Raw genomic sequence first — 27,421 nt, 5'->3', positions numbered from 1 at the left:
TTATTTCTAAAACATGGCTTAAGGCTGAAAGCCCAGCTATCTGTTTATTCAATAAACCATGGTAAAAGTATAACATAGCATAGTCTAAAGTCAGCCAATGTATGGTGGCATTGGGTGCTTTTTGAGAGTCAGTACATGGTTATAAATACAGAGGTGTTAATAATCTTAATCACTAAGATATACAGATTTCTTACTTGTGGTTTATATGGCATGTTTCAGATGTATAGGTCTTGTCAGGATCTCTGAAGTACTTTCAGGAATTTCAGTTTGGGACACCTACCTCAAATAGCCAAATCTAGACTGTAAAGATCCAGACCACCACTAGATGGCAACAAAGACATACAAAAAACCCTAGACCTTTGCTGTCACCTTAATGGACATCTGGATTTTTTTAGCCTGGGTTCGGGACCCCTAACCTTAAGCCCCAGAGCTCAAGCAATGCCTGAGAGAAGAAGCCCTCCATCCTGTGACCACAAAGGAAAACTACACTGTGGTGTCTTTCTGCTATGGAACATTTCAAGATCCCAGAGGATGTTGTTTCATGATTTCCAAAGCAGCACACACTGCCACAGCTAATCTCTGTGAAAGGAGAACCCTGTGAGCAGATAACAGAGTACAATCTGTATGGACACGGCACCCAAATATCAAGAATACATGGATAAATTTCTTCTACAGAGAAGGACATGTGAACATAATCAACCATGGCTGGAAAAGGTTTACCCGAAAGATTAAACTGTGCTTTAGTGATTACCTAAACTGTATCACAACACCTTTGAGCATCAAATAGTAGGTAAAAAGTGCTCTTTATGCATTGCATTATTTCATATACCTGCTGTGTTATCAGATCCCAGTTAGCATAATTCTTTCCACTGCCTAAAATTTACCTTGGAGTTAGGTAGAATAGCTGCTGGTACTTTGTTCATCTTGGTTTCAAATCTCCCTGAGTTATACAGATGCGGGGGGGGGGGGGGACACAAAAGTTTAAGTAGAAAAGCTCATTACATTTGAAACAATTTCTAAAGGATTCAGTACAGAAAACAGAGAATAGCTTTTTGCATCTTCACTGAGAACAGCCATGCTAAAGTAAAGGCAAGTAACACTGAAAAAGCCAGCAGAAAGATTCTTCATCCTGCGCAGAAGCATTTCAGAGGTGTGCCTTGGTTTGGCAGAAGATACAATCCCTCAACTAAATCAACACAGTGGTTAAAAATAGCATTTCACAAGAACGGACACACACGTACATCAATATTTTTGTTCTACCACTTTGCAAAGTTTGTCCAAATATTTGTGTTTAAGAACAAAGCAAATAAAGTTTGTCTTAAGGGGCCACCCATAGTTTGTTAGCAGATAGAGCAAGCGTTGCTTGTTAGCCTGTGGAAGGAAGGAAAAAAACAAGCCTTTAAGAAGCTGTGGTGCAAACCAATTCTGAACTGGTTCTCAATGCAGCAGAGTGTTTAAAGTGTCTCTCAAGCCTGTAACAGACCAAATGCGCGAATTCCATAGCTCAGGTGACTGACAGTCACTGTATTCCAGACATGATTCAACAAGAGTCTCAGTACAACAGCTTCTGCTAGTAGGCTGCACACCGTCAGCTTCTGCTAGTAGGTCACACCCCGTTGCAGCATGGAGCTATAGATCAAGATTGCAGCCCTCTATCCCCAAGCAATCCACAGATACAAGACTGTCCAGTCCTGCTGCAGCCACTGTAGGCCCCCGATACCAGTTTCTTTCAAAAGGGCCACCCACAGATCAAAACCAACGGCTTCGGACCATCAGCGGAGAGCAACCTGGACTGCGGAGTTAAAGCGTAGAATCCATCACTGGATGCCCATTCTGAGAGAGGATCCGATGCTCTATGGTGCTGGATTTGCTTGAGGCAGGTGAGTACTTTGGCATCCTGTGGCAGGCAAAGCAAAGGATCTTCCGGAAAGTGCTGCGCATCTCATTGTCCCGGTAGGAGTAGACAATGGCATTGATGAGTGAATTGATCTCAGCCAGTAAGAGGAAGTATTTCTCCACTGCCAACACATTGCAGCTCTTGCAGCCAAGGCCATCCAGCAGGAGAACCACCTGCCCTGGTGTCCAGCAAATCACAAAAGCACCTAAGACAGGAGAGAGGAACCTATGAGAAAAATTCCACAGCAATTCAAGGCTTTAAGCGGTTGCACATTCGCAAGGAGAGGGATGTGTGGTGGAAGATATTGCTGTCAAATTGCTTTAATGCTGAAGAAGCACGCTGACTACATTACCTGGTTCACGGCTGGCCCAGCCTTCCCCAACCTAACTCCTTCAGATGTGTAGATGCTGCAGCTTCAGTACTGGATGGGAATTCTGGAAGCTCCAGCCCCAGCATACCAGGGAAGTCTAGGTTAGACTTTTGCCAGCAAGGAGGGAGACTAGCTGGAGGAGGCATACTAGACTCCCTCTTCAAAGGAAGGAAGGATGCATATTCTGACGCTTTCACCTGTGATTTTTTCACAATTATCTTTCCAAAACTGACAACCAAAATGATTCAAAATGCTATCCCATGTGGGCCTTTTTAATTTAGAAAGGAGATGGATAAGGGGGAGAAAGTGGCATAACATGACTGGCAGGGAAAGCATGGGCAAGTAAGTTTTTCTCTTTCTCTCACACTAGTAGAACCTGAAACCAGTTCTCCTCTTGAGAAGATTCAGGATCAATACAAAGAAGCTGTTCTTCTCCCAACATGTGATGAAACCATGGAATTCAGTGCTATAGCCATCGATTTAGAAAGTTTTAAAAGGGGACATGGTGGCGCAGCGGCTTAATGACGCTGAAAGTTGCCGGCCAGAAATGGTCGACACTTCAGTGGTTTGAGTCCAGCCTTCACATTAACAGGGTGAGCTCCTGTTTCCTCTCCAGTTCCTGTCAACCCAACAGTTCGAAAACTCACGTGAGTAGATAAATGGGGACTCTCACTCCAGTGGGAGGAAAAATACTGGCGGCGCCTTGCAAAAGGAGTTGGGAGCAGTTGCCGGGTAGCGCAACCGCGCTCGCCCGAAAAGGGCGCGAAGCAACGGAAACCCCGCCTCCTGCGCTCGCCAGCTGGGCTCTGCTCTAGGAAGGAGGCTCTGGCAAACCACTTCCGAAATACCTTGCCTTGAAAACTGCAAGGACTCGTCCAAGCAGTCACTGCAGAGTCGGTAACGACTGAGCGCAGATTAAAAAACAAACAAACAGTGGTGATAAATGCCCCACTGACAGACCTGAAAGAACAGGTGGGGGATAGATCTTTACAGAGAAAATCTATGTGGTCACTCAGAGTCAAAAATGACTTGATGGCACATAATCAATCAATCAAAATGTATGTTAGGCTATCGATAGCTAGTTACTATTATACACTATTTCCAAAATCAAATGCAGGACAGCCTTAAATATCCATTGCTACAGAACAATAGCTCAAGTTGGTTATTGCTCTTCCATTATACTTCCATAAGTGTAAGAGAGAATGCTGGATTACGTAGGCATATAGCAGGGCTCTTGAGATGCTCACAGGATGCAAACTAGAACTATGTTCATTAACTACATCTTCTGGTTGCCTGCTCATCTTCCTATAAAGAGATAAACTTCATAATGTGACAGTGGATGTATTCCCAGTTCCTATCCATGCATACATTTTGTTGGATTCCTGAACACTAACAAGATCTATGGAAGAAATACATATTAAAAATAGAGTTGTATCTAGAGGAACTTTTTAACACTTGGCAGCTCTCTAGATACAATAAAAGCCAATTGGCTCTAGTTTTAAACATTCTTCTGAGAAATGAGAGGAGAACCAGCAATTTATGGGCTGAGTGTGACCTTGGACCCTTTAACGTCTTCCTCCTTGACCCCAAGCAATAAGGATTTTGAGAAGCTAATTCAGAGCATTTGCTGGGTCTTATTTGTAAGCTGTTGGTGAAATATGATTCAGAAATAGACTATGATTAAATGGATGCAGAATTTAGACACAATAATTGATATGCCGCAATAAGAATTTCAGCAGAAGAAAAGCATTACATTTATATGAAATATTATACTTAGAAAAAACAGGTGCAAGATGTTTTACTGCTGGTATATTATTCCAGTACTTATTGCTAAAATGGACATTTTCTAAACATTGTTGAAAATATAACAAGTTGGATCATTTTTTCCATATCTGGTGGTAATGTTGCAAAACTCAATGATTTGGGGAAATGATTTATAAGGGAATGAAATAAATTTAAAAGCTGAATTTCCTTTCCAACCTGCTTTATAAAAATTAAATATTACTAAACCTTACATATCCCCATAAAGTATACCAAACTAGTAATATAACTGCAACAAGGATATTTTATACTTCTTACTGGAAAGTTCCATTTGGAGAAGAACGGCTAATTAATTTGTGAGATTATGCCTCGATGTCCAAAACAATTTTGTATTTCGAAAGTAAATCTGATGCAGAATGTAATTCAATTTAGAAAGCATTTTTGGATTATAATTCCTATATGGACTTGTACCACATCCAAAATTTGGGTTTCTTTTAACAAAAGACTTTCAATGATCTGTTAAATAAGAATAGGTCTTTTGCTGTTTGGATAGAAATTACTGCAATTCTTTATCATACTTTATGATTTATACTGTGCTGAATTATTGTTGCTGATAGTTATTTTAACAATGACATGCAGGTTCTAAAACAATAAAAGATATTTGGTTATGTAAAATTAATAGAATATTGAAAATTCTTTCCTAACAAATTTAGTCCTATTTAATCCTATGACACTTATAAAGTTCCTGTTTATTTATTTTGTGGTGTGGTTTTTTTGCCTCTTTTTTCTCTGTTTTGGTTTTTCCTTTTTTTTAAAAAAAATTCTCTACAATGTTTAATAACATTTTTTAAAAAAGGATTTTGAGACCCTCTTTCAAGCCTATTTCCTGCATATATCTGGTGGGTAAATCTTTATAAGATCAGAGCTGAGGAAGAGTCAGGCTTGAAAAAAGCCACCCACGAGAGGTGCTTTTCTGACTTAATTGTTCTGTATATGTCTGAGACACCATGGATGCTTGTGGGTAGGGTCTAAGTATATGAAGTGGAAGTTCCTTAAGTTCCATCTACCACTGGTAAAAGTCCCCAAAATTTAGATCCTCCAGTGGAAAAGCGTTCATTCCTTTCCCTCCTGATCTATCAGATCCACGTAAGTCTACTGTACCTGGGCTGCAAAAATTCCAGAAGACCTCAAGATGCCAGCAAAGAGAAAGAGAAAACCCTTAATTCTTTGCTGTCATCTTGTGATAATTCAGATTTTTGTAGCCCAGATTTGGTAGTCCTAACCTCAAAACCTAGAGTTCAATCAATGTAGGCCAAAGAGGAGAGACCATCTGACCTGTGACCACGGAACTAAATAGCACTATACTGGACTTTAAGCAACCCAGAGCATTTACTTACTTAGTAGATAATGCATGTGTTTTATATATTAGGTTGCTCCTGGTAATTTTTTTTTTCAATCCAGATATGATAGCCCTAAATTTATATAACAAGCACTTCAGTGCTGATCTGATAGGCAGGGACTAGGAAGTTTTCAGTTTAAACTGCCCCCTTTCAAATTACCGTCTGTTCTTAGGAGGTATATTTGCTGAGAATAAGCTAGTAGTAGTTGTTTTTTTCCAACATTCCTGTTAAGATAAAATTCCTTTTTTCCTCAAACATCCTAGCTATGTATGAAATTATAGCCTTGAGCAAACCCTTGGGGAGCAAACTCTACTAACACTCATATAACCCTTAGGAGGTTAGGTGACATCATCTATCAATCCATTCTGTACCATTGTGAGCACCAGGAAGGGACTTGGATGCGGGAGGATCACAGCACTTCACAGCTGAAAAGCCCACAATCAGAGTCAAAACCTTTTGACCTATCTTTAGTCCACGACTTTTACACAGCAATCGCATGAAGAGTTAAAAGGTTGCTCCTTTTCTAGCTGTTCCTACTGGCCTCTCCACAGGGTTAACTTTGCAAGAAACAAAATTCAATTTGGTATTTGATTCATCTGCAGAAAGGCTAAACAGCACAAAATGCTTCATAAATATAACAGCCTATGAAACTACAATGCATTCTGCATCATGTCAATGACAAAATAAATAAATAAATAAATCCAAATAAAACTACTTTCAACATCCTTTTAAATGAATCCTCTTTCTTACTGACACACATGCACATTTTAAACCTGAGTGTGTTGAGCCTTCTGGAGAAGAAGTTAAAACAAAACATGTATGATAAAAATGCAGATTATGAGGAGAGGCAGTTTATTTATTTAATCATATTTGTATAGCTGCCCATCTCACATAGTGGCTCTGTCAGTTGATATTGGGATCCTCTTCCCTGTATAAAAAGTAAATCAAGCTCTTATTAAAGACAAAAAACATTGCTTCTGTTAAAAGCTGTAGTATCAGCATACATCTACTTACACAAAGGAATCCAGACACACACAAAAATGACCACTTTTGCTAATATCTTAGTAACCTATTGCTTTCTAGATATTTCATTCTGTTAACTTTTGTCTTCACTACAAGACGCCAGCTATTTTGATGCAATACTAAACTATATTTTAGTGTTTATAGTTTAGAAGAGTCCTCCAGTTCATCAACTCTCTGATGCATCTGCAAGGACTTCAGAAGTTTTGCTCCTGTTTTTAACTAACCACAGTTTATTGTTAGGTACAAAATGAAAAATATGGTTAATTTTAATATTGGTTTATTGAAATCCAACCTCAAATCATAGTTTATAAAAATGAGATTGCCTTAATAAATCATAGTTGTCACAATTTAGGGTTCGAATACAAAATAAATACAATAATTATGATGAAAGCTAATGGAAAGAGAACTTTCAAACAACTATAACACACAAATTCTGCAATGCCCCACCTATAGTCCCCTCTACTGTACATCAAGTAGAGTGGAGGGTTCCATCTACCACCACAACTGTAATTCATTTCTGCAAATAATTTACTGGATGAAGAAGCCATGTAATTTTGCCTATACTTAGACAAAGCACAGTACTTCTTGAACACCACCATACCATGGCTGAATTCATATCATTAAGCCATGGTGGCTCAGTTCACATAGCGCACTAATTCACAAACCATGGTTAAATAAGAATGGCTGAGCTGATGCAAACCAAACAAATCATGGCTCAGCACGTGTGCATGTAAACTCAGCTTCTTGTCTTCTTGCTTCTAGATGTCATGGTTTGTGAGACTAGGCTGAAGCTGCCATAACCTAAAGATGAAGCAGGCACGTAAGCAGAGAGGACAAAAGCCAGGAAACTTATCTATGAGATCCCTTCAGGGAGGTAGATAAGAAGGAAGCAAGTTGTTAAGGAAAAAACAAAGGACCTGAACCAGAAAAAAAAAGTTGGGCCTGAGCACATGGAAACCCCAATCCCATCAACAACTGCCAGACTTGTGAATCAACAAAGCAAGGACTTTTGGGGATAAAGGGGTCTCAAAGCCCGCCCACTCTGAGTCGTCTGAGTTGTCTGAGCTGAGTCATCTGAGTCACCTTTGATCCAGACTTGGCGGCTTCTGTCCCTCTAGCTAATGCCTGGCAGCCTAGTTGGGAAGGACGTGGGTAAGTGTGGAAGAGCGCGCACGTGTGCGTGTGTGTGTGTGTGATGAGAAAGAGCAAATGTACCTTGCAACCAGTAAAGTTTTGCTGTTACTTTAAATTCACTGGGTCTCCGTGTATTACAAAGAACCTCTTGTGCCTCAGTGTTCGGTTGGAAGTGATTTGTGTGTATCCCCAGTTATTTCCCCGCTGTTGACCAGGGCTGTGTGTCTGTCTGCTCCAGCCGCACCTATCTGGAAAACCCAGGTAGAAAGCAAGGGGGGCTGACAAGATCCGCGTGCCTCAACAGGCTGTGAGTGTGTGAGTGAGTGGCCATAAGCCGAACCTGGGAGCAGCGTGTGTAACAGGTTCCTTTTCTTGAGAAGTCTTAATTGTCTAGTTTATTACTAGTTATTTTTAACAACAGTAAAAGTTGTGAATCGTAAATTCTTGGGAAAATTCGCATTTACTTCTTGGTTTTGTTCGCTGGCTGTAATATGGCCTTACAAGGCAAAACTGTCAGGTCCCAGACATAATATACAGTAGATGGCACTAAGGAAGAACAGCAATAAAGCAAAGCCACAGACATTCAAATCGGACAGCATCACCTTGCATGATAGGGCAGGTGAGGGGCCCCACAACTGCTGTAGCCATCACAGCTAATGTCACTTGGCTGGATGGACTTGATGCCAAGTGGCAATCTGGATCCACACCGCAAGCACGTACTGGCTGGTGCCACCTTAATAACGCCAGCTCATCTTTGAAATGCCCATGCTGTCTTTGAAGTTGGCAGCATTAATGTGGCAGACTGCCATGCGCAAAGCCCATGCAAACTGTCATAGCTGGAGAGTTTGCAGGTGAGGAACAGCTTACTTAATGACCCCATTAAAAATGAAACTGGAGCTGGGCCTGAAACACTCAAACGTTAAAAGAAAAAGCAGCCAAAGCAACCCCAATCAAAAGCTGACATACTCAGAAACAATATGCGCCTAATTTTTGCTCGTTCACATGCAGATTGTTAAGAAACGCACATTCATTCATTCATTCATTCATCCATCCATCCACAGTGAAAGAAAGAACAGTTCAGTTTAATTTGCCCTCTGGGCTAGCCATGCATTCCTCACTTCATCCTCTCCCACAGCAGGAACCTTGTCACACCTCCACATACGTTTATACAAAACCAAGATAGCTGGTCACAAAACCAAGATAGCTGGTCGTAACAGAGGGAGCAACCCCCTGCATTCTTCTGGCTGCCTCTTAGTCCTCAGGGAATAATACAGCTTGGGCAATTATCTGTTAGAATATGGCTCAGTTCCCTATAACTTCAGCCAAGGCAAAACAGCCTCCTGCTGCTTTTCTTGTGCATAGCAAAATAAACCATTCAAATAGCAAAAAGAAAGGAAAAAAAAGAATAAAACAGAGTCACCGAACTATAAAAGCTGGCTGTTCTGATGACGTCTAGCTTGGCTTTGGATCTCAAGATATTCATTCAAAAGGTTCCAACATCAACCATTTTTCAAAGTGCCTTGATGGGATAACAACTATTCTATAATGGATTACATCTTTTAAATACAGAAGTTCCTGGTTCAGTCCCCAGGATCTCCATTTTAAAAAATGAGAGAGTTATGCCTGTTCTTATGTAGCTGTCTTCTGGCATCCCAAAAGCCACCACTGTGTCTAAGATAACATGTAAGGAGAGAATGCTAGCTCTGCTCCTATTAATAATATTCCAAACATCATATTCATATAAAAAGCAGACTCTGAAGGAGGAAGACTCTTTCATCTACTGGTATGTTCCTTCTAAAACAAAAGAGGCCAACTGGCTGTATATAAGAACACGCTTCTACCCATTTTGTTATATGGAAGTCAGAGCTGGGTCTGGAAGGAGTTATTTAAGAACTGTGTGTGGTAAAGCAAGAAGGTACAAGGTCAAGAATGCCATCTATTGAATGGAATACAAAAGTGAGCAATCATTTAGAGAGAATGAAGGAGGACTGAATTGCAAAACAAACATACAAAGGAAGAATGAATAAATTGGGAGGGAGGGGACAACTGAAAAAGTCATAGATGAAGTTGATGGAATTCTTAAGGAGAGAGAGGTGAGAAGTGAGGTAATGTATGAAGTGGTGTATGGACTTGGGAGGAAGCAAGGATGGTTAGTACAGACACAAAGTTATGGAGACATAAAGTGAAGAGTGTTCATACAGATGGCCCTTGTTTAACGGCCATTCATTCAGCGACTGTTCGAACTTACAATGGTGCTGAACGAGTTGAGTGCTAGTTATGATGGGTCTTTGTACTTATGGCCATCACAGCATCCTGCAATCATGATTTGTGACCTTCCCTGCTGCCTTCTGACAAGCAAAGTCAGCGGGGAAGCTAGCAGAAAGTTGCAGGTTGCGATCACATGAGGTCCCTGCTTAATGATCTGCATGGTCCTTGCTTAACGATGGCAACTGGGAGTGCCGGAACTGCCGTAGCTAAGCAGCACAGTTGTGTGGTTTTTTAACTTATGATTGTGTCATTTAACAATGGAGTTTCCATCCCAATTAGCATTGTAAAGTGAGGATTACCTGTATAAACTAAATTTAATTCAATTTTCTTTTCTTTTTCTCTTTAATCCTTTTATTCAGTACTTGTTCTTCTTCTGTACTTCTGTACTTTTTCTGTACTTCTAGATAACACTGTTTATCCTAAAATGGAATAGTGTGTTGAGCATGTATGGATTTATGTGTCTTACTGAAGGAAAGAAGAAGCCCTTGTATGTGTGCATAAAGAAACTCTGAAAGAAAACTGGAGATAGACAGCACTTCTACTTACTGAGGATAATGATGACTGTCTTGATGAGGTTGATCATAGTTTCCTTGTAGCGTGGGTGGAATGTCGTATGCTTAGACATCCGAGCCATCTTCCTCTTGACATAGATGAAAATGTGTGTGTAGACGACCACCATAATGAGGAAGATAAAGAGATTGGAGAGTGCCCAGAAGGTCAAATATCTGCGACTGTAGAGAGGAGCCATTGTAGAGCAATCATTCAGCTGACACAAACAGTGCCAGCCATATGAAGGGATGAGACCCAGCAGCAGGGCTGTTATCCAGATGCAGCCAATGAGAATAATCACCCTCTGATTGGACATCTTGCTATGGAGCTGCATGGTGAAAATTGTCTGGTGACGCTCCACTGCAATGGCCAAAAGGTTGACTACTGAGGCAGTCAGGCTGGTATCCAAGAGGCTCTGCCTGATAAACCAAGTTTTGAGAGAGAGCTTAGCTGTCCTTGGCCCAGTGTGGAACATCAGGAACATGTATGCAATCCCAGCAAAAAGATCAGCTGCAGCCAGATTGCCCAACAGGTAATAAATAGGATAGTGGAATCGCTTATTGATAACAATGGCTGTGATGACCAGCAAGTTGGTGAGCAGTACAATGATGCTGACTGTCAAGCCAAGGGCAACCACCAAGATATCCTTGGGCCTCCATTCATGGAATAGCTCCTTTCCACTGTTGTTATAGAAGAACTCAACTGTCTTATTATAATGGCACACACTCATCTTCTCAAACAGTCAAATCCTGGTTGGGGGAGAGGGAGAAAAAAAATGAAGTCTTCTGTTTACACAATCTTAACCTTTAAAGGGAGGACAGAAGACAGGGTGAAAAGAAAGAAATGAAGTCTTCTGTTTACACAATCTTAACCTTTAAAGAGAGGACAGGAGACAGGTCTAGCTAATCTCAAGTTCTCTGCCCACATCAGACATAATTCACTCTCCAATCTTCCACTCAAGAAAGTCCCAGCCATTAAGTATTCTTCTGATGCAATTATCACCATGTGTCCCAACTCACTGAAGATGAACAACCAAAGATTTTCTCTCTTCTACCAATAGTTGAGAGTGATCTTAAACAGCACCTACCTCATAATTATTATACATCTTCCATGTATGTTATTAGGGGAAAGAAATACTGTCCAGTTATTTATCTCCAACTAGCAAGGCCAATAGTAAGGGACAATGGGTGCTGTAACCTAAAGTATTTGGAAAGTGCCAGGTTTCCTACCTCTGCTCCGTCCAAGACTGGTGGTGGTTTACAAAGTTATATACTGCTTATTTGTCAGGATGAAAACAGCAACATTGCGGGTGACCTACAGAGAGCAAAAGAGAAAATAGAGAAGAAACTTCCCTCATCAGGATGATGTTAATGATACAGGTAGGAACCCACAAGTCTACTGGGTTCTAAAAAAACTAGAACCCATTGCTTTCTTGCGAGGCCCGTTTTTCATCTCTTCCCTTTTTCAAACTTTCTGGTTTCCAGAAAAGCAAATAAAATGAAATAAAGACAGTGACAGCATTGCTGTTGTGACCCAGCACAACAGCTCAGTAAACAGTCCAAAAAACCGAATGCTAGTTAATTAACTTATGCAGCTTTTTGACAGAGGTCATTCTTGCAGAAGTATAAACCCCTCTTATATAATGGTACAAGGAAATGGGAGAATCAGCTTCAGTCTCTGTTCTGTATTCTGATACATTGTACAAGACCAAGTTTTAAAAATCTGTTTATACAGAACACCAGACAAACAATCAAGCAGAAAACAATACTCTAATCAAGGAACTCCCAAGGAGAAAACCACACCCCACCAACACTGCCAGGGCAAGCTATTGTATATAAACAGGGAGCAAAAACACATTCACTAGCACTGATGATGTTACCTAGTCAGGTAATGAAATGTCTGCAAGCAAGCAACCAAGCTCAGAGACCAGCAAGGACTCCACCCTTTGATGTATGGAGCTCAGCAATTTCTTGCTCCATAGTGTTTTAAAGTTGGATAAAGTACTTTTTTGTCAGTCCCAAAAGGTGCTACAGGACTCCTCCTGATTTTTTTTTTTTTTTGGCCACCATAGACTAACAAGATTCACCTCCTATAATGTCAGCTTCTGAAGAATCTCAGTTTTCATTAAAAAGAAAAAGAAAAAAACCCTACCAGTTTCTACTTTGGGAATATAATGAAATTGCAGGATGTAAATGCTAAAAATATACCCATTTACAGCTAAAAAGGAATACTTGAAAGTACATGGACCAAAATGGTAGAGGCCAGAGAAGCCCTCTCAACACCATTGTTGTGCCTGTGATTAGCAGGTCCTGTAAAATAAAGGCAAAATTATGCAAAGAAAAAGAAAAAGAAAAAGTATGGATGCACACTTGGCTTACTGATAGAACTCACCTTTCTCAGTGCAGAAATTAAATCAACCAGACCCACGCTTTAAATATTCCTAGTAGCTATGTAGCATTTCAGATTTGAAGGCCAAAAGGTACTTTGAAATACATGGAAGTACTCACACAGTACCTGTTTATAGTTCCTTAAAGCAGCTGCATCTTTTATGGGATGCTGTACTCTGCAGCTACAGCATGATCCTGGGAAAAACACATTTAATCTGTTGCAGTGAGGTCTTACTTGTGCATCCTCATGCTCTCCAAAGTAGCTTTTGGCCTTCTAATGCAAAGCGCTATAGAGCCTTAATTCCTAGTGCATGTATAAAAATACAAACAAATCCAGCTAGTCTGCCTACATCTAACCTAATTTATGATTTTTTTCTAATGCGGCAATTGAAGAGGCCTTGTAATCTCGATTGTTACATTATCTAGAGTTTTCTGATGTTGGGCAATTATTATTTTAGCTGCTAAAATTCAATAGATAATAAGTTCCTTATTTTTAAGCTTGAGGTTCGGTCCTGTAAATAAATGCAATAAGTCTACCTCTCGGGAGCATTCAATTCCTTGTTTAGTAATGGTATTCATGTCTGCAAAAATTTTAAGCTGAAAGGGTATAGTTTTATCGCCTTACCACCACAAATGAAAGAATTACCCTTTTTTTGAACAACCTCTCCAACATTTGGTAGAATAATTTTGATATATATGTGCCAACTTGACTGGAGTCAAGTGCCAGCGATATACAATCTTCCACTGCAGTTCTTGCACTGAAGCGGAGGTGAATCCACCTGGTTTCCATAATTCCTGCCAGATCAATATCCCAAGCTTCCTTTAAACCATGGGGTAGATCTCCTATTTCTAACTCCAATAATAACCTATACTTTTTTGAGATTGTTCTTTTTGGTTACATCCAACCCAATTTACGATTGCGTATATGAGGAATTGTAAGAAGGGAGTGGAAAGCAGCTGTTCAAAAGTTTCAACTGATCCAGGACTGTGTTCAAGATGTGTCCATTTTGAACACTTACTGGTCCAGGATGTGTTCAAAATGCAACAATGGAACAACATGGCAAATTCTGCATTCCATTCAAGATGTCATGCTTCCTTCCCTCTCTGTATTTACCACTATATTCTATCTACCTCACTCCACAAAACTCTTCCACTATTGTCTCCGCCAATTACCTTTTCAAAAAGGGGTTCACTGTAACATCAGGACCAATACAGAGGATTCTATCCGACCTCTCTCTCCCAAAACCTATCCACATTTGGTCAGGTTCCTTTCCTTTTAAGCAACTGGGTAACCACAGAAATGCAATAAGCATTTTTTTAAAAATCCTGCTTTAACTGTTTTTGCATACTGTACAGAAATATCTTGGGGGGGAGGAGCAATTTATATTCTCCTACCAATCTCCAACTTTGGCCTCAATATCTAATCTGTGTTAAGAGGGAATCGGCTAGATAAAGTGTTTTCCACTTTAGGCCAGAATCTTCAGGTTTGAAGAATGAGTGGGGAAGCCCACAAACAGAAGGATGTGGTTTGCAGAAATGAGAAGCTGACAGGGGATGAGGAATAACAGGGAGTACAACATTAGCCTTCACTTCACCCATTCAGTTTTGCTGAAGACGCAGAACCCTCGGGACAAGATAGAAGCCAAGCTGGGAAAAGTTGCCCATATCTGATAAGAAACTCTTCCTCAGAAATATTTCCTAAGTTGGGTATGTGGGAGAGGCAGATGTTAAAGATTTTCTGTAACTACAGCTGTTCTGACTCAGAATATATAAAAAATAATGCTGTAAGTTTTGTTTATCACTTCGTAATGAAACAGCCATTCCAATACATTTTCATGTATTTCCAGCTGCAACCACTGGCCTTTTACTGGCACTCATTACAAGCTCCTAACTCCAAGACAGATGCCTGTTAAAAGTCTCAAAGGGTGCAAAACATGCAAACAGAATGCTGTTATTGCAAAAACTAGGTATAAGATTCTGGCCAGAGTTCCCTTGTATCATTCTTTCCTTGGCTAAGAATGTCGACAATTGCAGTCCAATTTCAGACTGGGGAAGGCTAGCAGTGTAATTGCTGTATAAACATAGGAGACTACAACTGAGTTCATGCTGCTTACTAAGCCAACATTTAACATTTGTGTAACCATGATTTATTGAATAAACTACAATTTGCTGGATTTGTACTGTAGACTAAACTAAGGTAAAATCCAACAAAACACACTATAGATGAGCATGATCCAGACTTCTGAACATTCCACCTCCAGACTTTGTCTTTAAAAAGAGAATTACTGAATTATTGGCATCTAATTTGATAATCCCTCATCATTCTAGATTACTAGGAAAGTCAAGGATCTCAGGTCAGATGCAACACTAAATTTTGGGCGGAGAATCCCTAACTTGGTCACTCTGGTTAGCAGGGGGAACCAAGTAGAAACAACTGCCCTTGCATAATTGCTCAGAACAAGGTTGACACCCAAGGATCCCCTAAATGTCTGAGAGCAGGACCTGTATCAGCTCCTTTTTCCTCTGGAGAAACTGTTTATTCTGTTCACAAATTAAATGTTCTGAACACAGAATGAAATACCACTGGATTGCACCATATCTATAGACCGAATATCACCTCTGCCTATAACAAATGGTTATGCTACCAATCATTATAACCCAGACGCATTTCTGAGAACTCAAAGATCTGTAACAAAAGAAACCCACAAAGGGTTTCTTCCATACTTTGTCACAGTTCTCCATTTAATCCTTTCTGACATCCCTCAGTCCTGACCCCGTGTATACCCTGGTTGCAAGAAATTTAAAGAGTGGTATATCAACAGAAACTCCCATAAAATTTCTTCTTTGCTTTATAAGGTTCTCTTAGTATTTTGAACTTCAACTCCTATCAATTCTCGGCAAAGGATTATGGATGCTATAATTCAAAAGTTATTGGGGGTTCCAGGCTATTGATATAGTTTTAAATGCTTCCAAAGCTAATGGTACACTGAATGAAGTTTCAGATTCCTGAGTTTAAACTGCCATTTAGCTGAAACGCCCACTTGCTGGGTTTACACATTACATTAAATCACAATCTGGCTACTTGGATCTGAGTGTTGCATGAACTCAGCATCTCTAGTTTACAATGCATAATCTGGTTTGACAGAACATGAGAACCTAACCATTGGGTTCAATAGGACTTCAGTAACTCTGTACTGAATTCATCCCAAACAACTTTGGGCTAACTGTTGATTTTCAGCATGTCCTATCACACAAAGTTGTTGTGATTATAAAATGGAGGGCAGTCAGAAGAGTGACCTTTTTTCCACCTTGAGTTCCTTAGAGTAGTTTTACCTAATTGGTTCCTTTCAGATACATTGCATTTCAAATCCAACACATCTGGATGGTTCCAGTTTGGACATGGCATCTCTAAGAGAATATGTGAAAGATACAAGTATATTTTCCATTACATCTGATACAACTGCAACGTCCTTTCCTTTGCCCAAGATGATGATTTTGCCCAGGAAGCCAGCTGGGTGACTTTGGGTCACTCTCTCTCAGCCCAACCCACTTTATGGGGTTGTTGTTGTCATGGGGAAAATAGGAGGAGGAAGGAGTACTAGTTATGTTTGCCACTAGTTACGTTTGAGTTATTTATAAAAATAATAATTCTAAAAAAAAAAAAAAAAAAGATGATATACACATGTTGTGTAATAGCGACCATCCCAAAAGCTAGTGTTTATTCAGACTCCCTCCCTTGGCATCTGGCTGCCCTTGCTGAGTTGCCTGAGCTCTGCATGAACTAATTAGGCTATGAAAGTATATTTGGCAATTGTGAAATAACATAGCATGTAAACAAATGGAAATCGGAAATGAGATGCTTAACTCAGCAATGCCTGTTGTTGTTCTGTGCAACTGGATTAAATCTTTTAATATTTTTTTAGCAAAGGTATCACTGGAGAACATGACATGCTGGCTTGAATTTAAAATAATTTTTTGGACTGTCCAGAAATATACAGATGAATATTAGTGCAAGACTGAAAGGGCTGGGCTCAAGCTTCACTTCAGCCATAGTTTTATTGGCGCAAGCAAGTTCACAGTTTCCCCCTAGAGCAGTGTTTCTCAACCTCAGCAACTTTAAGATGTGTGGACTTCAATTTCCAGAATTCCCCAGCCAGCATGCTGGCTGGAGAATTCTGGGAATTGAAGTCCACACATCTTAAAGTTGCTGAGGTTGAGATACAATACCCTAGAAGAAGTATACAGTATATACTGTAATGTGAAAACAGTGTAACAGGGTTCTCAGGGATGAATACATCTGAATGTATCAGTGACAGCAGTTAAGCTTCTCAGGACTTTTCCACACCCATTTCCACATTTTTATTGATCAGACAGTTCTACATTTTTTAGGATCACTGCCAATATTTTCCCCCCAGGAGACCTTATAATGTGAAACCTTTTTTTCCACATTTATCTCTATACCAAATAACATTTTCAGAGTTAAATTCTGGTACACAAAGTATTAAAAATTACAAGAACATAGTTCGTTTAAGTTTCCAATTCTACCCTATCAGTGTGCAATAGCAGTATACAGGTGGCATGCCATGTGTGTGTCCCCAAAATTTAACTTTAACCCAGAGGGAACAATACAATCTTCAAATTCAATTTTCTTCATTTAATTCTGCCCCCAAGCAAAATAAGCAAAAAATTACAGGAATTCCACCCCCCGCCCCCAAATATCCATGGAAGGAAAACAAAAGGAATTCAGTACCTAAATCCCTGGTTTACTATGCCTTCAAATTTCACAGAATTCCATTAAATATATTTTTCAATGCTACTATTATTATTTCTATAACAGTCAAAGGAAAGCAAGAAGCATTGCAAGACTGTCTAAAATTAGGCAAGTTTCAAATTGGTCTAGATAATTGGGCTGTTTTCCTAAAGAGGTCAAAACCCAAAGCTGTGGTTGATGCACCCCTGTAATGAGGAGGTGTGCTTTCCTCTTCAGTCTTCTTCCAACTTCCACATTAGCAATACCTCAGTCAGTGCCAGCCCAAGATGTGTGAAACAGCCAAAGTTGATCCTCTTTTCTTCCTTGCTCAGGCTGTGGGATGGACCCATCTAAGAACCCTCCCTCCATGTAGAGGAGAGCAGTGCCAGGAAGCTCCAAAGCCACTCACAAATAATCTAGCCACAACAAGGACAAATGTTATTATCCCCACCCTCAGGTACCATCATATCTACCCTGAGACCAAAACGAAATGTAATGTATTACCACATAGGTGTAGAGGGCCCTCAGTGATTTGGGACAGGTCCATGGTTGTCATGGTAGCCATGAACTCCCAAACCACTTCAGACCTCTCACCAAGATAAAGCAGGCTGAAGTCTCCCAGGACCATCAGTCTAGGAAACTCTGCTGCTAATCTGGCAATAGTGTTGAGCAGCTCAGGCAGAAAAATTGTTGCCAAACCAGGAGATGGGTAGAGCAACAGCAATCTCAACTGCCCCCTTCGGCCAACTTCACAAAAAAGTCTTATATCCACTTCTCTGCAGTGCAGTGACTCTGGAAGCCATCACAGCTGGCCAAATAACAATAGCTACTCTTTCCCCCCAGCCCTGTCCAGGGGTTTCAGCGGATGCCAGACCTGGAACCCAGGTGGGCATACTTCCAAGATGGTACTCCACACCCATCCAGATCTCAATGACACATGCCATCTCATCCAAGACATTGGATGAGGGAAGGCCTGTTACAAACAGCCTGCCATAAGCTGGAAAACCGGGGCTCTGACAATCCAGTGATCAGGGCTCTTGACTAACAATTTGCTGCCCTTTCATGTCCCCCCAAAGTCAGCTTCTCATGAGGCATCTCACTCTGCTTAAAGGTAAGGAAGCTCCTGTAATGTATCTTATTCACTTCTTGTATAGCAACATGCAGCTTGTGAGAGAGTGGTTTGCCTAAAGTGGATAGGCTTGTCCCCAAGACAAGTATCAGTGGTTGGGATGATCCAACATTTTCTGGGAACCACTAGCAATCAGATCTTGAAGCTTTATAATCAGTGGTGCTGTCAAACAGTCTTGGATACATCACATTTTGAAGTAATACTCACTGCCATCTAAAGATGCACTGAAACATAATTAAGCCTGGAATCTGAAATTACCTAATGGATACTTGGCTATATTGAATTTTCTTTAGACATCCACTTTATTTGGGCTTTTTCTTTGGCAGGCTCTGAAATGTGCCACAAAACCATTTCAATCAGCAGAAGAGCAGCAACCATTACTTTACATCAACTGATTGCTTTGTTTTTAAAGTGCTGAGTGAGTTATGATGAAAATAATGAGAAAGGGCCAGATGGGTTATTAAGACCTGACCACCTCTCACAGGACTTTTAAAATCTACTGTCTCTTTTCCCAAGTTGGCACCCTCCAGCTGTCCCAGCACATCTGGATGGTACCAATGGGGGAAAGGCAGATCTTCCTAACGCCAATACTACTAGATACTGATCATAAAACTGGCTTTTCTTAGCAAAAGAGAAAAGAGACTACAATTGGTTCACTTTCCAGTGATGTCATAGTGACTGCACTTGTCAAAGGGGTGGGACTAAAGCTAGGTTTGGGTGAGGTAGTCAAGTTTGCTTTTAACTTAGCATTCAATGGACAGAGGATTTTTCTTTCTTAAACCAGTCATCTAATGCAGGGTTCCTCATGGCTGGCTGGGGAATTCTGGGAGTTGAAGTTCACACATCTTCAAGTCACCAAGGTTGAGGAACCCTGATCTAATGACTTTCTTCTTAATCCAAAGGATCCTTTGTATGGGCCAATGCCACCAATTCAGAGTGGAAGGAAAGACAGATGGGTGACTAACAGTCTTCCTAGGAATTTTCTTTCCCTCCTTAGTACATTCCCATTAATGTAGTGGTGAAGAAATAACAAACCTCCAGGACAAAAATCAGAATCTCTTTTTAACCAGTTCATGGCCTTTACTTAGTATGTAGTCTCTAGCCAGCCTTGTAGGAGGGGAGAGCAAAATGCTGACCATGGTGAACACAACCAGTCCCAAACACTCATTTCATAGAGAAGCAAAGAAAAAAAAAAGCTAAACCATGAATAATTTGCTGAAGAACATGAATATAAGACAGAGAAGGGGCTGAGCTTCCATTCCAGAGAAAGTTAAACTGTACAGGCTAAAAAAAGGAGCAACACGTCCAAAATCATGCATAATAGCAAAGGTGAGGTCGGAAGCTCAAAACACAACCCTGTATTTCTGAATTCACAACTTTTCCAGCAGCGAGTCATTTCCAGAAAGGCAACAGACAAAACTAATACACAATTAATTTACATGAATACCAAGGCCAAGGATCTGGAAGTAGATTTCCAAACTCCTATGGCCCTTTTTTGGGGGGACTAGCTGTATGGTATGATTCCCTTTAGCACTCAAGAAGCTTGTAGCTGGAAAATGGGTTTGTGCTGTGATTCATTGAGAAGAACTGAAGGCATTTTCAGAGAGGTTTCATTGCTATATTCTTACACATCCCACATTTTCTTCTGAACAGGTTTTCCTGGGGTGATGGTGACGGTATTAACATTAACATCATTTCCCCAAAACCTGCCAAACATGTTTAAGCAAAGGTAGCAACAGAACAAGATGTTCAAGACATCAGTGCTATTATGCCCTCCATACCAAAGGCCATTCCTAGTTTGTAACCAATGGCGTGAAAATGAAGCTGTCTGCTTCACAGACGACCCGGCCCGTATAAGCCAAAAGCTCAGCCGCAAAAGAGGCAGAACAAATGGAGAAGCCATTCAGGAATCCCTTTGAAATGCAGGGAAGGAGAGATAAAAGTCGGGGTGCAGCCTGGGGGTTGTTGACAGGTAAAGCCTTCCCTGATTTTCCGGAGGGCCTGTCTTTGCTTTGCAATTAGGCAACAGCTGACCTTGGGGCTTAGCACCAGGGTGGGGGTGGCCACAAACCAGACTAGACTCAGCAATAAAAGGATCTAATTGGTATGATATAGCAAACAAAGAAGCCGGGGCTGCTATTCAACAACAGGCCTGCACAGTTCTGACCTCCTGGACCCAGTTAAAAAGAAGAGGCAGTTGTGGGTTTACAGCAGGACTCAGTCCCAATGTGACAGAGGGGAGTAGCAAAAAGAAAACGCTGGAGTTTGTCTTTTGCCCTGCTGGAGCATAGTTGTTATTAAATGATGGCTTAGCTTTCTTTTTTTGTTAACACTGAACTTAAGTATTTAAAAGGCTTATGTACCAAAGGTATTTCTAAGACATTGGACACTTTTTTGTATTTCTGGAGGGTAGGAAGGCACAGTAATTGAGGGTTTGGTTTTTTTAAATTAATTGTTAAACCTGATACTTCTGCAAAATATTGCAACTCCTTTTTAAATATTTATTTATTTATTTATTTGGCTTGTATGAATATGAGCGTGCTATGTTTGAGAAAGTTAATACTAAATATATTTGCAGATAAGTTAATAATTTCCTCCTACTGTATATTTGTGTGATTTTATTATTCATGTGTAACACTATTGCTAAGGTTTCTGTAACTAAATAGTAAAAAGGACAATGAACATCCTTTTACTTTAGAAGTAAAAGTTTTGGGGAGATTTTATTAATTTCTAAAATATCCAATCTTTTTCTTTTTTTAACCGTTCATATATATTTTGGGAGCCTGTCATTATATTTTTGTCAATAAATTGTTTTCCAATCAAGATTTCATTGACTGCTAATTGTGAGGGTTTCTTTTTAATTATACTTCCCTGGTTTATGCATTCTCCTTGTACTACTCCTTTCGTAGTCTTTCATCTTATTTTTAAAGGTGTTTGCTTTGCATAATTTTCTTTGTTCTGCTGCTTGATTAATGTAAGATTAAAACCCCAAGCACTGGAACAAAAGCTGTTTCAACATTTCACTACAGAACTGCTATAGTTAAAGTGATGGCCCTTTCCAAATTAAATGTCTTATTTCAGTCCTTCCTTATAAAGATCCTAGAAAAAGTTTTTCACAGAATGGTAAAAGAAAGATGAAACATTCTATTTCAATTAAAAAAAACCAAGAATCAATAGAAAAATAATCTGTAGTTCTCAGAAAAAGAGAGGAAGAGTCCATGTCTAAAATTATATTCTCAAACAATCCAGCTAGGCCATTCATTGTGGAAGATCAATGAGAACAGTGGATAGATGTTGAAAATATAAAAGATTTGAATACTCGAGCATTTCTTCAAAAAGACATATCTAAAATAAAATAAACAATATTATGGAGAAGGAGGTACGCAGCACTTCTATAGCATATATCTCCTTTTAACACCCGATGATTTATATGAGTTTTATAATCAATATAGAACTCGGCAAATGAAAGGGTGTATACAGAATAATACAGAACAAGAGATTTGCCCATTTCTATGCAGGAATTATATTTGAAGATCTTGCATCAATGGCATTTAACCTCCATACAGAATTGCAGATATTCCATAATTATCCAACAAAATGTTGGAATGGTTAAAAAAAAGAAGGGAACATTCTTCTAGCTTTCATGGATATATGAAAAAGTATCAGATTTTTGGAAAAAAGTTTTTGACAAAGTATTATAATGAAACAAAAAATTAAATTTACACCAATACATTTACATATATTTGATGAAAAGGATATGGGATTAAAAATCAATCATTTATACATCTCTATAAATGTAGTGGTTAAGGCACCAGGCTAGAAACTGGGAGACAGTGAGTTTAGTCCTGCCTGAGGCACAAAACCAGCTGGGTGACCTTGGGCCAGTCCTTCTCTCCCAGCCCTGGGAAGCAGGCAATGGCAAGCCACTTCTGAAATCTTGTCAAGAAAACTGCAGGGACTAGTCTAAGCAGTTGCCAGGAGTTATGTGAGCTAAATTATTAATTGCTCAACACTGAAAATACTTGGGTAATTTGTCGATTGAAAAATTGCAGAATAAAATTTGGTCAATAGTTCTACTTGAAAAAATATCAGAAAGTTCCTAACTTGAAGAAACTGAATGATGAACCATCATTTTACAGGATCTGGAGGGAGGATAATTGATAATAAATCTTCTATCAGCTGGATATGTGGAAATTATAACATGATTTATAATGAAACCAGAAAAAGTTGACACTAAACTGGTAAAATGCCAGTCAAAATGTATAGTTGTTTAAAATAAAATACCAAAGAGAAAATGAAAGAGAGAGAGAGAGAGAGAGAGAAAGAAAAAGGGAGGGAGGGAAGGAGGGAGGAAAGAAGCAAGCAAGTACTGGAGAAGTGTGAAGTGCATGTAAATTTATGTTGTTACTTTACAATGAAAAGCTTAAATGAAGAGGAATTTTCTTACAGGAATGTTTAACAACATGTCCCAGAGGTTCCTTATACTGTACATTTATTAGGGTTTTCTTAAGAATATTACATAAGGTTTTCCACCAACCAATCCCTGTAGCATGTTAAACCTGAGGTTTAAAATATCTGGCCAGCACTGGGGGTGAACTGAGAAGATGCTTACAGCATGCGCTACTTCATGGTAGATCCTTAGAAGTTAACCAAAGACAAAGGTAATGAGAAAAGGGCTACCTTAACTTAAAAATAAGTGTTTGGGTGGAGTGTGTGCACGTGCTTGCTTTTTTTAAAAGTTGCTTTCAGTTGCTGTCAGTCAAAAGTTGAGGTTTTTTTCTTCCCCCAAAGAGACTCTGGTATACAACTTTCAGTCCAGATGCACTGTGTAACCTGCACATTGCTTGTTTAATAGGAGAAGCCTAAACCTCTCCCACCACCAGATATTGCTAACTTGGTAAAAACAAATCCACTCCCAACACTCCCTTCAATGTTCTTTCTTGCAAATTTTATCAGATTTATACTGAATTATTTATATACATGAACACACATACAAACATGTACCTTGTACAATTCTATTTCAGTATTCACGCTTGACAGCATTTGGTCAAGTACAAAATGCCACTGTTGTTTACTATTTCCTGGTATTTGATTATTAGTACACAGTGGTAATCTACGTGTTTCGTTTGAGCAGGTGTCAAAGAGGAATTTCCATAATCTGCCAATTTTCAAAGCAGTGAGGAAGTATAAAGCATACACACTTCAAATCTGGGGGTAAAAATGAATTTTCAAACTAATATGAATTCAAACTTGAAAACCTGAATATTTGAGAATATTTGTTTCAGTTCCAAGGCAGAGGAACTGAATTTCTGCAAGTCCCCTTCCCTTGAATAACACTAATCGTTTAATTAGGATTGGAGATAGACAAGGGATATATATACTACTTATTTTTTAATAATGAACATTTTTTTCTCTTTCTCACACACAAAAGGCTTCTCCAACTTTGCAGGATCATTAACAGCCCAGCACCAACCAAAGGCCTGAACAGGTTTTGAGTTCCTGCTTTGCCTGCAGAAAATTGGATAGGTTTAAAACAGTTGCAACCCCTCCTCTCAGTTCCTTGCAACACCTTGAAAGTTGCAGGCTGCTGTTTGAGAAGCCACAAGTTAAAAACTGTTTGTGTCCAAATATCTTGGAATTTCTCTCTTTCAACTGTAGCTACTAGGGTGGCAGAATTTTATATCTACCTACCTACCTATCCTAGATCAATTAATAAGATTAAGTTATAAATGTATTGTTGTTTGAGGAGTTGCAGAAGTATTGTTTGCTAAAAGGTGCAAAATGGCAGGATTTTCCATTAAACCAACTTTTGACATTTAGGTGTGGACTGGCAGCTCTCTGTTGTTGTTTTTTTAATCCCTGAATGAAATTGGGAGCTTGGAAGTACAGTACATCTTGAGCTTCTTATTTGCTTCTTATTTGCTAGTAAGACTCATCCAAGGTCTCAGTCTGAACCTGATAGCTAGAATGGTGGAGGACCATGGAGTATGTGCTGTGATTCAGATAATATTCACTACTGTCAAATGAGAATAGAGTGTTCATTACTTGAGGTCAGGGATGTCTTCACTGGCTCTCAAGAAATAATGACCTTTGGTGATATTTTGGAAAAGAACATAAGCCTTTTCCAACCTAGCATCTTTCAGACATGTTGGATTACAACTCTGACTATATGACCCATGGGGATGATGGGAGGTGTACATCAACATATCTGGAGGGTGCTGGTTGAAGAAGACTGATGCCAAATAAAATACCTGCAGCACTCCATTAAACACAAGGCTAGCTCAGGATATTTTGCTCCTTCTGGTGAAAAATTCAAAAGGCATCCAGTTTCTCTAATTAAGACATAACACAATCATTGGGAAGTCTCCAAGGGAGAACTTGGTTGAAAACATTAGAAACAGTGCTCCCGAGCCCATACATGGCTCATCACTTTGGTGGAGTTTTTGCGCAGGAGAATGTTCTGGTGGACAATTTCCTTGGGCTGTATCTCATGTCACTCTTTGTTTTCACTGGAAACAAAATCCACCACTATCTCATTTTGCCTTACACCATTTCACTTCTCATTGGGATGAGCAGAAAGTTTGTAAAATATATATTTTTTAAAAAGTTGACCTAATCACTTCACACTATCCTAACTGTTATCAACCGCTTGAATATTCTACCCAATTAATCAGCCTAAGGACTTCTTCATATTGAGCATACAATATTCAGCTATGTGAAAGGACAGACACTTGGTGGAAGGGGGAAGAGCAGTAAGAAATTAGAATACCCGCATTCGGTATTATACTGACATTATACTCAGCTAGGCGCTATATGCCTGGTATTGGTAAAACTGAGATTAAGGTATAAAGTCATGATTGCTTTTACCAGTGTTTATTTTAGCCTGGGCAACTTATGTCCTTCAGCCCCAGAAAGAGGGTTTATCCACGGCTAATTCTTCTTTCTGGCCTCCAGATACAGGCAGAGGAAGCTAGAGTAGCTCCAAATAGGTTTACTCTAGGTAGAGCATCTCTTCTGCTTCCCCTCCCCTTCTTCATGAAGACTTTCTTTTGTAGGAATGGTGACCACAGACCCAAAGAAGAACCACGGTGGCTTTTATTTTTTTAATCTAAAAAAAATAAACCCAGGATATGTCAGCTAGTTAGCCAATGCAAAAATGGTTGCGGTCCTGGCCAAAATGACTGCCACACAAGAAACCAAGGCTCGCTTTGATTTCCTAATTCATTTGGTGCCAGACCAGTGGCCATATTCATTTATTGATGGATTTCATTTACATCCCATTTCTCTCCTAAGAACTCAAAAGTGGCTTATGGAGGGACTTCTACTTTATCCCAGAACAACAATCTTGTGACACAGGCTGGTCTCAGAGAAAGCAACTTGCTCAAAGTCACTGAGTGAACTTCCATGGTTGAGGGTGGACCAGAACCAAGGCCTCCCTAGTGCCAGCCCAACACCTTAAGCACTACCACACAAGCTTATTCAGTACACCACATAAATACCTTCCCCATGGTTAGCGCCACATTACCTTCAAACTTTGCGTGAACACACCCAATAAAGGGGACAGACCCCTTGGATCAGCACCTGTGATTCCTGACTCCATTTTAACCTTCAGCCAATCCCATGCCTAAAAATCCTGTCTAGCTGGCAACTTGCTTCCAAATAAACCATACAATGAACAAACAAGTCATGTTTCCCTCTAACTGTGGGCTCATTATCTTTCATGTCATCTTATTCCATAATTCTGTGACTCCGCTTGCTGAAAAAAGAAGAACACACAAATGTAGCAATTTCCCCCTTGTTGCTTGTGTGGAAACAAGGTGAGAACTAGGATTGTTGCGATGAAACTTCAGTGCTCGGAGGAACGATAGATGCAGGTATGAATCCGCTTAAGTCAAAAGAGATTAAATTGGGAGCTTTTCTCACCAGTTCTCACCAGTTCAGAACCTTATCACCTGAGCAATGAAAATCTCATTAGCAGGGCTCTACTAACCATGAGGACCAGAAACATAATTATTTTTACAAACAAACCCTGAGATTCTTAGAATTCCAGCCAGCTGGGGAGAGGCCAGCTCTTGCTCCATGCCTGATGAGACCAAAATACCTTCCTTCCAGAGAAACTGAGCCCGTGTTTTAAACTGTATCTACCCCAAACAAGTTAAGACTCGTTTTCCAAGGTTAACCTTTCAATTAACATGAACTTCCCTGCCCTTCCTCCTTCCCCAGTCAGAGTTGCAAGACCAGGTTCTGCCTGCATGCAAGACCTAGCCAATATCCTTCCCTACTTACTTGGATTCGTTGGGGAGCGATTCCTGCCCGGGAAAAAGCGAGAAAGGATTGATCCGCACGGCAACAGGCAGAGGCTAAAACCAATTCCAGCGGACCGACCTTAATTTCATTGTTTCCAAGCAGGCTGCAGGCAGGCTCTGCCCGTGCAAACTTTCCGCGCCCTGCAACCCTCCCTTTTCTTTCTACTGAAGCGGAAAGGCTTACCTGCGAAAAGGAGCGCACCTCCAACACCCTGACTTGGCCTTTTGTTAACGCTGATCTCCCCACCCCTGGGAGCGAGGGTGGCTGCCTGAGCGGGAGCGCCTGGCCATTGGGGGGCAGCTTCGGCCTCTCCCGTGCTCTCCTTTCCTGGCTCTTCAGGAAAACTGGAAGGAAGAAAGCGATGCCGCGCCAAGTCGCCTCTTGTCACCGTGGAAGCCTTTGGAAATGGTGATCCTGCGAGGCGATGTTGCAAGCTCCCTCCTTCC

General features: G+C 40.1%; 1 protein-coding gene across 3 annotated transcripts; it reads right to left on the bottom strand.

Moving 5' to 3' along the window:
• LPAR2 (lysophosphatidic acid receptor 2) lies at positions 1–27,421 on the bottom strand. Of its 3 annotated transcripts, none has more exons than XM_007421416.3 (4): positions 27,159–27,421; positions 11,632–11,716; positions 10,400–11,151; positions 1–2,102 (listed from the first exon to the last, which is right to left on the bottom strand). In XM_007421416.3, exons 3-4 carry the CDS (start codon positions 11,130–11,132, stop codon positions 1,801–1,803), a joined length of 1,035 nt encoding a protein of 344 aa, XP_007421478.1. In that variant the 5' UTR covers positions 11,133–11,151; positions 11,632–11,716; positions 27,159–27,421; the 3' UTR covers positions 1–1,800. The 3 variants fall into 3 exon arrangements, with proteins under 3 accessions (XP_007421478.1, XP_025027657.1, XP_007421477.1); XM_025171889.2 differs by lacking the exon at positions 27,159–27,421 and adding an exon at positions 26,955–27,134; XM_007421415.3 differs by lacking the exon at positions 11,632–11,716.

Source organism: Python bivittatus, unplaced genomic scaffold (genome assembly GCF_059951505.1).
Source record: "Python bivittatus isolate LINGU-HERP-01145 unplaced genomic scaffold, Pbiv_v1 ctg000220_np1212, whole genome shotgun sequence".
Taxonomy (NCBI): domain Eukaryota; kingdom Metazoa; phylum Chordata; class Lepidosauria; order Squamata; family Pythonidae; genus Python; species Python bivittatus.
This window is presented reverse-complemented; position numbering and strand designations above follow the sequence as displayed.